The sequence below is a fragment of the Lemur catta genome, chromosome 6 (assembly GCF_020740605.2).
Source record: "Lemur catta isolate mLemCat1 chromosome 6, mLemCat1.pri, whole genome shotgun sequence".
NCBI classification, from domain to species: Eukaryota; Metazoa; Chordata; class Mammalia; order Primates; family Lemuridae; genus Lemur; species Lemur catta.
Genome location: NC_059133.1, coordinates 48,373,108 through 48,386,796, shown reverse-complemented (window position 1 = coordinate 48,386,796; position 13,689 = coordinate 48,373,108). Strand labels below are relative to the sequence as shown.

Genomic DNA, 13,689 nt, shown 5'->3' with positions numbered 1-13,689 from the left:
ATGCATTAAACTCCCTTATATGGCATTTTATTTACAGAGATAGGATGTCTTTTTATTAACGAATGATTTCACACAATAAATGGTCAGCTTCGATGATTCAGTAATGGTCACCAGGATCATGAGACAGCAAGAGATACTAAACTCACATTGTCTCTGGACCTCATTTTCCTGTTTTATTAAACATACATAACAGCTGCTTACATTTAAGCGTACATGGCTGGGTCTTACGAATCATCTGGAGTTATACAGATGTTAAGTTGGTGCTATCATTATTCTTACTCACAAATAAGAGAGCATAAAGTCCACGCAGAGAGAAAATACAGTTTAGCAGCGAAATTCTACAGTCCTTTAGAGAAAACTAAGTCATAAGTAGCATAACAAAAAAAGTACTTTGGATTTAAGTTCCAGAAGACCCAACTGCTCTGACCACCCCAGAATAAGAGTAATTGAGCAGGTCCTTTGATTTTCCTAAGCCGTCTAGTGCACAATACCTACTTCAGAAGTAAGGAAAACATGGTGCCGTGACGTCCTGATTCATCATGAGTACTTTTCAGGCAACGCACCCTGGAGTCTTTATTAAACAGAGTCCTCCTCTGACAGCAATCGCCTGAGTGGCCACCAGCTGAAAAGATGAGCGACTCAAGTCTTAGACAAACTTCCTACTGATTTAATTAAACAGGAGCAGAGCAAAGAGATACTTTTCAATTTGACCCCCTGTAAAGCTCTCGACTACGTGAACGCTAAGTGATGGAAAGCCCATTGACGACAGAGCGAGCATGTGCAGAGTGCCAGTGCTGTAACAGTGACATCCCGGGTGCCCCCTTCTCATGCATGAGGACCCAACTGTTGGTGGTTTTCTTATCTGAGAATGTCAAAGTTACTCAAATCTGATTTTTAATGTACTGTGGAAAAGAACTTAATAGCATAGAGGCAGCAAACTAAAGGAAACATACACTTAAAAATAACTCAAGAATGGATGATGGATGGATAGAGAAATGTGGGCTGGTAAATGATAAAGCAAACATAGCATGTGAATATATTATAGAATGTGAATATATTATAGAATCTAGATGGTGGGCACAGGGGTGCTAAGTCTATAATGGTTTCAACTTTTCCGTATGTTTGAAATTTTTCATAAAAGTGCTGGAGAAAAAAAAATAATTCAGAATTATAATCACAATGAAGGAGCAGCAGACCTTCCTGGTAAAAACCTCAGCCTGGAAGGTAAGCACTTGGTTCTTAGCCTAATGGCAGGAACTCACAGAGCTTAGAAATGTAAGGGGCCTTGGCAATCCTCTAGGACAGGTAAAATGCATGGTTTCATGGGTCCAAGAAAAATAGGAACAACATCATAGCAGTTTCATAAAACTAGAAGCATTTGATTTAAAAACCGCTTTTTGCTGAGATTATACACCCATTCTGCTTCTGGTTTAAAATATCCTTTATTTCATGAAATACTGGTGATAGTAAATGATAGATTTGATTGTTTGTGTCCTCACTTACCAAAATAAGAAGTTACTAACCTATGTCAGTCTTCTCAAAACTTTTGAAATGATCCAAGGTTAGAAAATGTAAATTCTGGGAACTACCAATTTAACATCCCCATTTTATAAGAAGAACTGAGGCCCAAAGTATGATTAATAAATAACTGGGGCAGTAGCCAGTCGTACAACCCCGGGCAGTTCACCAACTCAAGGGGTCAAAAAAGTGACGCATATAATTATAGGTGGGATGCCCATCCAAGGAACAAATCCCAGGGTACACTTGCAGAGACAAAGGCCTCTTGGCAAGAGTCACCCAAGTGGTTGACAAGTGCTGCCATTGGTCTTCTGTACATAATCTCTCCCATACTTAGCATTTAGAGTGAATTTCTTGGAGAAATTTATCCTGTGTGTTTCTCATTACCATAGAACTGCCTGAAAAATAAGATGAGGAAAATAAGACAAATAAAAATGAGAGTGAGCAGGGCTCTGCTGTGTCATACTAACCAGGTTTATACCCCTGTGGCTGAAGAGCTACATCATCTTATATGAATAGGTATTATAAGTTTGTTAGTATAAACACTTAAATCACCATTAGTTCCAACGATGGCCTGGGTCTTTATCCCTTCTAGGGCATCTTTAGGGTACAGTGGAATGATGAAAAGAACTAAACTCAAGACTCTGGAGCCTATATAAGGATAGTTTTGAATTCCTAACATAGACAGCTTCCCAAGGGTTGCAAGGCAGGGTAGCAGGCATATTCAGACACGAACACTATTTGTCTGTTTGGACATTTCATCTTTCTATCTCCTAATATGTGCCTGAAATAAATAAGGTACTCAAATATTCACTGACTATCTGAGTTATATATAATAGTAGAATTTTCTGAGCTATGTGTCCAGCCCAATCTACCACCACCTGTTTTTCAAAGTGTCATTTTCAGAGGTGGGCCCTGGCAGCCATGCTTATACGTGATCATTTATGCCAAGGGTGGACATCTGACACAAACGGAACCAATTAGAGTCTCTCTCTCAAAAATTCAAAATTGTAATTGAAGGCACAATTGACATGGCCCGGTTGCTTGCTGGTGGCAATGGAAAGGTGGCTGTGAAGTCCTAGTGAAAGAAACAAAGCATGGCCATTTTGCTCCTGGATGGCTTTCTGGTGCAAGGTTCCAGTCCCTTTTGTAGTCCCACTGCATTCCTATGTTTGGGTTCCATAAAACAGGTGGTATCCTCTCTATAACACCCCTTTTTTTCCACCCCTGAAGCTAGTACCAAGGAGTTTCTATGACTTCTAACCAAGAACAGATAAGTAGCTAAAAGGATTAGGATGGTTATTATAGTACAAGTGTTCTAAGGATATTAGACAGAAGTCATAAAGGAGATTAGATATGACCGCCTGAATATTAAATTTTCTTTTGCATTGCAAAGAAAAAATGAAGTTAAAAATGAACATGTTAGAAAAAATATTGCAACATAATAGGCAAAATGTTAATAGCCTTAAAATATAAAGAGCTCTTATAAGAAAAATTATCCCAATAGAAAAATGGATAAAGTATATAAACAGGAAAATCATAAAAAGATATTCAAATAATATATATAAGTATATATCAATTTCTTCAATAATCAAACATAAATTACAATGAATTATTTTTCAACTATTAAATCACTGGCAAATATTAAAGGCTTAATACTAGTTTGCAATCACACACTGCTGGCTGGTGTGTGAATTGGTACAACCAATCTGATAATATGTAGCACAACTGCGAATATGTGTGGCTCCTAACCAAGCTTTCCATGTCTAGAAATTGATCCTAAGGAAATAACTGGATGATCTGAATAAAACAACAACATTCACCAAAAGCCTAAAAGTAAACCCAAGTGTCCAGTGGGGGATTCATTAATGAGAAGCCCTTCAATAGAATATTAGGCATTCTACTTACTGACTTGGAGAAGAGTCCAACAAATATTCTTAAGTGAAGAAGGCATGTTAAAAGACATGTAAATGTATGATTAGCTTTTATTTTTAAAAAATATATAAATAAAAAATCTGAAAAGATCTAATTCAAAATATTAACAGTGTTAATGGATTTACAAACAATTTTCACTTTGTTCTTAACACTTTTCGCTGTTCTATATTATCTGAATTTTCTATAATGAGTATTTTATGGTTAAAATTTTTTTAAGTTTTTCATTGGAAACATTGGAATAGGAAAAAAAAAGTCTACAACTTTCAAATAAAGAAACAGGTAACACTTAAAAGATAGTTCAAAACCAGAGGTAGGAGTCAGACAGAACTGGGTATGCATCTCAGATCTGCCGCTTAGTAAGTGTTGTGACTTTGAACAAATTGCTTACCTGTGTTGCATTTCATTAAATCCTTCCATGTAAAGTGGTTAGTACAGAACCCACACATAGGAATATTTCAACAAGTGATAACTATTGTATTTAGCAATTTTTAATGTATCAATAAAGCATAAATAGTGATGGGATTTGGTATATGAGAGATGAGCCAAACAAACTGAATGCTGTACCATTCTTAGGCTAATAATTTTTTAAATATCTACTATAGTATCAAATTGGAAAGCTAGTGAAAACCAGTTTTATCTGGGAAAAAAAATGAGAAAGGATCCTCAACTCTTTGCCTTCTTAACATTAGGTTATATAATTAGGTTCAATCCTGCTTTGCACCATAATTGAGGACATTTGCTTTCCCTGCATGGTCAGTATGTAACATGGTCAATCATGGAAGGTCACAGAGGTAACACGGATAACTCAGAGTACCTGCAATTCCACCCACTCTCTCCCCCTTCTCCCCCAATTTTCAGAGTTGACAAAGATTGCCTCCTTGACCAAACTTTAATCAGTCTCCTCTAAGCTCTCTTCTCTACTAAGCCAAAACTTTGGCCCCCATCCTGTTCTCTCAGCAAGAATGTTAGGTCAGTTCAGCAAGAACCATTACCTTGATACCTGATCAAGTTACTCACCCCTCACCTTTGATGTATATGTCCTTGGCCTGCTTTCAGCAAGGATCTGCTAGGTCAGTTTAGTTTCATGTCTCCTCTTCCTAACTTTCCATCTTTCTACTGACTGTCCCCCCCCCGCCCCCCCCAGTCTGTTCTTTGGCTATAAATCCAAAGATTTAGTGTTTTCAGAGTTCAGCCTGATCATTCTCCCATATTGCAATAGATTTGAATAAGTCTTTTCTATCATTTTAACAAGTGTCAGAATAATTTTTTTTTTAACAGCAGGTACATATAAAGGTCTCAGGTAAAAAGGTAATCACAATGCTGGCTGGAAAAAAAGCAGTTTGTTTCCCTAGTGTGGCTTAAAGGCTCAAAACACTGAGGATCAAAATTGCCTAGAAGCATCAAGATGTTAAAATCAAAACAAGCAAAACCCCTAGTGCTGGTCTCTCTGAACCTGAATAGTCCATGATTTTATTTTAATTTCAAACAAGGGCACAAAATGGGGAAGATTATGTTATAAAACTTTCTTGAGGATGATGACTGTGTCTTATATTATGGACCCAGCATGGAACCAATGCTAGACACATAGTAGGAGTGCAATGATTTCATCAACTGAATGAAAGAAAGAATGGAAGCAGATGAATGTTTATTTCCTGAAAGAGGACAGAATAAATTCAAGGAGAAAAAAAAAACAATCCTCTGTTTAAATTAGGAAAATCACAGAACTATAAAGGCACTTGATTTTATTTCTACTAAACATCAAGAGTTAAAAATAAATTTTCTTGAACAATAACATATTTTTAGAAAACGATTCCAGTATGCAATTTTAAGTTTTCAATTGGTACTGCTGTAACCATAATTAGAAAGCACTGCGTGCTGGGGGTAATGCTGTTATCTACCTAAACTGGGCTGAAATGCGCAGTAAACAAGCCACTCTGAAAGGTTAGATCCTTTGCCAGAAGCATCACTAAGTCCTTAGGAGAAGCTGATTCATTTTCCTAAGAAAGGGGATACCCCAGGAGCTCCAACTGAGAGGGGATGACTCCACTATAATGTTAAATCTGAAAAATGGAGGAAAGTTTATCCATCTGCTTTAAAATAGGAAATTAATACTTTCTTCGAGTTACCAGAAAGGTAGGTGAAGTGTCTTAGGCTATTGTGGACTTTTGACTCAACTGCAAATAAATGTCCCAGAGAGCTGTTAAATGGGACCCCCACCTATTTCTTTTTATCCTCACACAACAAGAGGAGGAGAACTTCAGGTTCCAAAGTTGCAAAAGTCAAACAGGAAGTTCCTAAGCAGTTCTGCAAAGGAGTGTCAGTAAGAGGGGTGGGTGTGCCAGGAGAGGTTAGAAGTGAAAAAGAAAAGGCCAGGGGATTTCTGAGTTCAAGAGAGAAATAGTGGTTTCTCTGTCATCACCACAGCTTAGCCGACTGATGCTATTCATTGGTAATAAGTAATTGGTTATTACTGATTATGACTGAGGAGACAGAACAGCCTGCAGATTCCAAAACAAATCCAAATACTTGTACGCTGTTTGCTGGATTCAAATAAGGTTATTTCATCACAAATTTCACAATTTTGAACTTTGCAGAAACACAAAGAAGCTCTGTGGTATATATTCAACAGAAGCTGTCAAAGTAGCTTTTAGGGAACACTTATATTCAGGGGTACTTTTATAAGAAATAGGAAAATAAAAGAGAATTTATAGTTATAGCTATAACCTAAGTAAAATCATGCTATAATTATATATTCTTTCTGTAAAAGCAAAGCAATGTATCACTGATAAAAACTAGAATATGATGCTTTAATATATAGAATATAGTTGCTCAAAACACTAGCACATTCTTTGGTATTCTCTACTGCTGCAGTTTCCAGCACAAACTCTGTCTCTACTGGTATGCCAACTGTTCATCAAAGGGAGAAAAATTGGGCAAACAGGTCAAGAAGGAAAAACAAAAAAGCCAAAATGGGTTCCTAACCATTAGAAAACTTCCAGTCTTTGCAGTACAGGTACTACTTGGTGGTATTTAAACATGTGGAAAGAGAAAGGAAATAGCTGCCCTGAGGTCTCTGGGTCTGATTGTTGCTTCCCATGGGCTTTCTCAACAAACAGACCTAATAGGCTCAGTCGGTAATTGAGACACCACACTTAAAAATGAAACTTGCAGTGGCTCATGCCTGTAATCCTAGCACTTTGGGAGGCCAAGACAGGAGGATGGCTTGCAGCCAGGAGTTCAAGACCAACCTGGGCAACATAGCAAGATCCCATCTCTACAAAAAATTTAAAAATTAGCTGGACATGGTGGTCTGGTCCCAGCTACTGGGGAGGCTGAGGCCAGAGGATCATGTGAGCCCAGGAGTTTGAGGCTGCACTGAGCTATGATTGCACTATTGCACTCTAGCCTGGGCAACAGAGCAAGAAACTGTCTCTAAAAAATAAAAAAAAAATTAAAAAAATAGGCCGGGCGCAGTGGCTCACACCTGTAATCCTAGCACTCTGGGAGGCCGAGGCGGGTGGATTGCTGGAGGTCAGGAGTTCGAGACCAGCCTCAGCAAGAGTGAGACCCCATCTCTATTAAAAATAGAAATTATCTGGCCAACTAAAATATATATACAGAAAAAATTAGCCAGGCATGGTGGCACATGCCTGTAGTCCCAGCTACTCGGGAGGCTGAGGCAGTAGGATTGCTTAAGCCCAGGAGTTTGAGGTTGCTGTGAGCTAGGCTGACGCCACGGCACTCACTCTAGCCCCGGCAACAGAGCGAGACTCTGTCTCAAAAAAAAAAAAAAAAAAAAAAAATTAAAAAAATAGAAATTTGCTAATTCATATTTTTAGAAAGATTTTAGTTCAGTGGATGTCATCTATAACTGCAATGCCTTACAGAGCTTTATAACTTTGCAAATACCCCTTAAACTATTATAGCTGAACTTTTCAGCTATAATAGGAAGCTTCTTTAGGATCCAGGAAATTCCACCCAGGACAATGCCAATAAATACTGAAATGAATAAGGGTGTTTAGTTTCTGCATCCCCAAGTCTTACAGGGATTGCTTGCAGCTAATTCTCCAATTCTGTAACCTATAGTCTCTCTTCTTGAAAGGGATTTACAGTAAGTGGCAAAAAAAAATATACTACTTATCCTTATTTTTTTCCCCTTCCAAAAAGGTCAGTCATCAACACTAAAGCTCAACTCTTTTCTCTCCAACCTCTCAATCAATCACCAAGTGATGCCAATTCTTCCTCCCCAGTAAGGCTTGGATCATGACTCACTTTTTGGAGAGCTAAACAAACCACTTCTGATACAGGCCTTGGCTGATTAGCACCATTCTTATGTCCACTCTCTGTGCAATCTTCCTACCTATTCTATCCCTGTCAGGTATCTTCTAGAACAAAGAGAAGTCCCTTTTCCCAGTAAATCCTGTAAGAAAGGGCAACCTCACGGGTGGCACTTTCTGATCATAGCCACAACCCCCGATCGTCTCTTCCCTTCCCCATTTTGGCCATTTTGATCATTCAGGATGTATTCTTGCAAGAAGGTAAACTACAGTTCAAGATTTGAAGAAGTGGTGCAGTACATCTGACAGGAATAAGGGTGAGGAGAGAGAAGTAGCAAGATAACGTTAGTGGTTAAGCCTGGGAACAGATGGGTGTATCATAATTTAATCCACTATAGAGAGGAAGTTTGCCATTGTGAGCTCTGGAGTCAGACTACCTGGGTTCAAATACAGGCTAAGGTGGTATGGCCCTGGGCAAGTTGCTTAATCATTCAGTGCCTCAGTGTCCCCATCTATAATATGGAAATTATAGCACCTACCTAATAGGTTGTTGTGAGGATCAGATGATACACCACCAGCTTGAAAACAGTGTTAAGAACTAGAGTAAGCATTACCTATGTTAGCTATTATTAACACTATGTATACATTAAAAAGTGCTACAGAATAACATGTTTAGCATGAATCTCTTTGGGGAAGAAAAAGAAACACATGTTATATATTTACAGATGCACCCAAATAAGTCTGAAAAGCACACATCACCCAAACATTGAACTGTCACTACCCCTAGGGACTGAGAGTGGTGGTGGGGACGAGTTGACATTTTTATACAGGTCTTTGCTTGAATTACCACACATATATTACTTTTGCAACTAATTTTAAAATTTTAAACATTTTAAGGTAGCCTTCCTCGCCTGCAAACAGAACATCTCTCATGTTCTATTCTAGGAAAAGATAAACTTAAAGATAAGGAAATGGAGGCCCAGAAAAGATGAGGTAGAGCCCTGTAAGCATTCTGTCTCCTGCATGTTTCATTTCAGATGCCCATACTTTCTTTACAGCCTTTGGCACGTCATTGTATCTATCATAGGCATCCAAACATTCTGCAATTGTTTTTTTCTTTCCTTCCCTTCATGCTCTTCTGAGGTTTTCCTTTTATTGTGTCCAAGTAAGTAGCTTCCAGCTTCAGTGTTTTAATATCTTCCTTCCTTTCCTAACTTTCTCATCCTGCTTGTCTTTCGGGCCCTCAGACAGGCGCCTTTGCCCTGGGAAACTCACTGGAGTGCCCCGTCTACACAACTATAGGACAGAATATGCCTTCAAGTTGCTTTTTGTCGTGCAAGGGTCCAAATGGGCTTTTGAACAATGTTTTTATTCCAGCCAAGAAACAGTGTGGGGTATGTTTTGGCAGGCCCTTTTTCCTCTGTTAGGTCTTTCCTTACACAGGTGTTTATTCTTGCTTTGGCCTTCACGTGGAAGTTATCATGCTATTTTGTACCTTCCCCATCTCCAGCGGTTTCTTTCCTGCTTGTCTTTTATTACGTTAATTTTTACTGTTTTAGCTCCCATCACGCTCACTTCTGTCTCCTCAGTACCTTTCACACTCCAGTCGTCTGTCCCCATTAATATACGTTTTCTAATTCTGCCTGGGGAGAAACTCGTTGCTGGAATGACGGGGGAAGAAGAGAATTAGAGATTCTAGGCGGAGCGGCTCCCAAGCCCCCGCTCGCGCCGGGAGCCGCGCCTGCCCCGGGGTATCCGGGCCAGCAGAACAGGGTCAGCACCGAGGCCCCCAGGCGTCGGGAGAGCTCATTGGTTCCCGGCTGAACCAATCAGCGAGCGAGGCCGTGCACGGGCGGGGGAGGGCCGAGATTATAGAGGGGATGGGGTTAAAGGAGAAGGCGCAGGTATGCCAGGCACCAGGGTTTTGCGTGCACTTTTGGAACCGCAGGGGCGTTATTAAGCCCGGAATTCTGCTCTAAATTACCCCTTCCTAGTGCGTTTCGTAAAGCTGAAATAGCAGATAATAGGGAGGGAAAGCGGTACTTACCCTACCATTCGTAAGATGGTTATTAATAGTCAATGGAAAAGCTGCCGTGGAGCAGGGGACTGGCAATAAAATCCTCCCTTTCTCCTTTCCCCGTTCCACTCCAGGCCGTCACCCTAACTCAGTCGGTTCTTGAAATAGCAGATCACTCAGACCCTCGCTTAATCGCCAAAGCTGATTACCAAAATGCTACATTAGACAGTTGGAGTAAGTCTCCCCCTCCCCGAGGACCGGGGGAAATAGTACCGACATTTACCGAACGCGCTGCGTTTTACTACCTGCTAAATTAGGAGACGCGAATGGACGCAAAGGCTGGGAGTCACAGAAACCGAGACCTTCCCATTGTACAGCCACGCACGCTAACGCGGTCACCTCTCGGGATCGGACACCGGCGACGTCCCTAAGCCTCTGCCCCCACAAACTCTCCGCGCGGGGGCAACAAAGATATTTTTGGAGGTGGGCTAACAGATACCAGGTTTCCCTACTGTGCTTCAAACTTCAGCAGAGCTGTTCCACCCACTTTCTTCCAAGTGATCTGGCCCCCGGATTCACAGACCCGTCCAACCTTAGCTTTCCCACGGTCCAGCGCCGCCGCCCACTCCTCTGCCACCCATGCCCGGGCTGGAGACGCCGCGTCCTTGGGGATGGGGGAAGGGGGAGCGGGGAGAAGGAGGAAACGGCCAGTGCAAGTAAAGCGCTCCCCGCCGAGGCCTGGACGCCGGCAGCCAGTGGTGAGCTTTGGGGCCGAGAAGCAGGGAGAGACGGCGGCTGGAACCGTGCGCGGAAGGGCCGCGAAGAGAGCAGGGGCGCCGCCGGTGTCGCTGCACTCACTCTGCGTAGCCAGTGGCCCAGGGCAGCCGCCGGGTCTCCTTGAGGATGAGGATGGGGCGGGCGATGTGGTCGGCGCTGCACTCCACCTCGTCCTGAGACAGACCCAAGAACTCCGGCCGCCCGTAGGGGAAACGCAGGGGCAGGTCCGAGCCTCCGCAGCCGCCGCCGCTGCCGTGCTCGGAGCCTGAGCTGCCAGCCATGATGCCGCCCATGAAATTGGCCACGGCAGATTTCACTCGAGTGAGCATATTACTCCGGCGCTCGGCGGCAGCGGTGCGAGCAGGAGGCGGCGGGGGCCGGGCGAGGCGCAGCGCGGGGCATGCAGGCTGCGGTGGGCACCGGGCGCGCGGGGAGCCGGGCCGCTGGGGCGCGCCGCGCGCGGCTCCCGGAGCCTAGTGCTGCAGGGGGCCGAAGCCCGGCCTCTCGTGCTCGGTGCCGCCGCCACCCCCCGCTACACTTCCGCAACGTAGCGGCATGGAGCGGGCCGGCCGGGCCGAGGGAGTCACCGCGCGCTCCGGGAGCGCCGGGGCGGCTGCAGCCGCAGCAGGTCCCTTCCCCGCCCCCTGCGCTCGGCTCCTGCGTGCGCGGGACTGAGCCCACCCGGCGAGCCCGCGGAGCCGCCGCGGCTGCTGCCACGGCTACCGCCGCCGTCGAGTCATGTGATAATCAGGCTGCAAGGGCTCAGGCTGCGGCGGTGGCCGTTGCTCAGCCCCTCCCCTGCCGGCCCGAGCGAGGCTCGCACCGGGACCGTGACCTCCTGGGGGAGGGGCAGCCCAGCTGGGTCGGTACCTGGCGTAGGGGATGGGGGCGCTGTGAGCTGGAGGCGGCACAGGTGTTAGGGGCTGTCACGTGGAGCCGGGGAGCCGGGAAAAGCCAGTTGAGGAATCCAGTCCCGGAGGAATGCTGCCTTCGCCCTCCGAAAAGGAAACTTCGGGAGCTGGAGAGAAAAGGGGAGACAGGTGCAATCTTGGTGGGACAGCTCCAACTCCTGCAGCGAAAACGAGCAGCAGTTGGTGTAAGACTTTTCAGAGCTAGAAAACAAAAAACCATACTGATTGCACAAGAATCGTTAAAAGTTTTTCCCTAGGCATTTGTAGAATTCCTTTGTCTTTCATTACCACCACACGCATTATTACCTATGGGAGCAAACCTGTCTCAAACCCAGACTAAGCTTACTAGAGAAGAAAACAAAACAAAAGATCTCTTAAGATATCACAAACAAGCGCTATTTTACCTAGTACTTAATTGTTAAATTTATACAAGCATTTTCCTCTAACATAGCAACAAAAGTATCTTTTCGAAGCTGACCCCGTTTACTAGCGAGACACTTAATGAATCCGTACTTTTTCTTAATTCAAAACGTTGTTACAAAATTAGCTGAGGGCACTTATAAAACTGCAGCTTAAATAGAGCATAGCAACTCAATTAAATGCTAAAGTAAAAATGAAGAAATACTTGCAAAGATAAAATATTTTTAGGGATCTTATATTAAAACAGAAAAATATCTGTAAAACACTGATGAAATGTGCTTCATCAAAGGTAACATTTTTTAAATATTGCCCCCCCCTTTTTTTGAATTTTTGCAATAGGACCTATATCCTGTTCATGTTTACTTACTCTGTATCCTGTTCCTATGTTTACCTACTATTTAATTTGCCAGGATTCCGTGTTACTTGTGCAGTTATGCACTGAACAGCTCTCCTGGAGTTCAAGAGGGAATACAGGCCTCATTCTTCTCAGCCAGTAGGGAGGCGAGAGCTGCCCAGGTGTTGAAGGAGAAGCTAATTTCTCTGAAGAGGAATTGTGAGCCAAGGAGTCCTTGCTGTTAGGGAAGGCCTGGATAAACCTCACTGATCCCTTTTCTTCAGTATCTATAATCTTCTTTTAAAAAGGCATTATTTTCCACTTTGACTTTTTCATGAATAGGTATTCCAGTTTATTACAAACCAAATAATTATGTAAAAGATAACAATATTTCAAACTCTCAGTGAAATGCCACTACTATCAATGAGGTTTATTATTATTATTACTTTTCACAGAACAGAAATACGATTTTGTCTTGGCCTCTTTTCTCCCTCCAATTTTAAAAATTGGGGCAGTATTTTAAATGATGTAAAATCTACTGCCTTCTTAACCTTTGGTTAAACTGTAAACTCCTGAATGGGAAATCTCTGATAGTATAGGTGGTAGCTAAACATCCAACATACTACATACTCTGGTATCCACTGAGTCTAATGTAAGTTTAGAATCCCTTTTTCAAGCTTTTGTTGAAGAACAGTTACTTTTTAACATTGTCTTGGATATTTCAGTAACTAAACTTTTATGAGTTAAATTCAATATGGTCTTCCTTCATTTCACTTTATGGCCAAGCTTTAGTATTTACTTGAAATAGGATTTTACAAAATTTCTTGTCTGACTTATTGTCAATTTAAAAGTAGTGCAAGATCATGGTAAATAATAAGTAAATAAAATTCAAATGTACAAAACTGTGAATGAAAAAGTAAGACTCCATAAGGATTCCCCAGGGGATAACTACTGTTAATATTATCTGTAAGCTTCCAAAATTTTTCTCAAATTTTGGTAACATTAGCAAGATTTGTGAGCCAATGTTCTGTAAGAAGTCATTCTACTGTTTCTCCATAACTTTCTTATTATGTATGATGGGAAAGTGTTTGTACATCATTAGACTTGTACAGCAAACTTTGCCCTGCAGACAGTAGAAAAACCGGAATCCTAAACGTATTCTTCCCCTTTGAATATTTCTATAGTAAGCGATGGAAATGAGCTTTCTGATTAAAATGGGGGTGGCCATCCTTCTTAGAGGGACTCCTAAAAATAAATGCCTTTCACATCTATTACATTTGTAGGTTCTGGGAGTATCTGTGCTGCTAAATGCAAATGGGGCAGTGATCAGGAATTGAGAGACCCTCAGTGTGTTTGTTACATTGTGTGTATGCCCCAGTTATCGATAGATACTTTTCATTTGTCTCTCTTGTGTCCTTTTTCTCTTGGAAAATGTAAATTCTAAGACTTTAAAGGAGCATCCATCTAGTAAATAGATGTATGACTTTGGATGCTCTTGAT

The 13,689-nt window shown here is 42.2% G+C and overlaps 1 protein-coding gene and 1 long non-coding RNA gene across 5 annotated transcripts in view; one reads left to right on the top strand and one right to left on the bottom strand.

The window, feature by feature from the left end:
* Nucleotides 1-11,260, bottom strand: part of PPM1H (protein phosphatase, Mg2+/Mn2+ dependent 1H) — a 240,699-nt gene extending 229,439 nt beyond the window's left edge. For all 3 annotated transcript variants that reach the window (XM_045553452.1, XM_045553451.1, XM_045553453.1), the window contains exon 1: nucleotides 10,606-11,260. In XM_045553452.1, the coding sequence (XP_045409408.1) occupies nucleotides 10,606-10,853 (248 nt within the window). In that variant the 5' untranslated portion in view covers nucleotides 10,854-11,260. The remainder of the gene's footprint in view (nucleotides 1-10,605) is intronic.
* LOC123639570 overlaps nucleotides 10,429-13,689 on the top strand; it is a 93,579-nt gene continuing 90,318 nt past the window's right edge. For both annotated transcript variants that reach the window (XR_006735764.1, XR_006735763.1), the window contains exon 1: nucleotides 10,429-10,505. This is a non-coding gene — a long non-coding RNA (uncharacterized LOC123639570). The remainder of the gene's footprint in view (nucleotides 10,506-13,689) is intronic.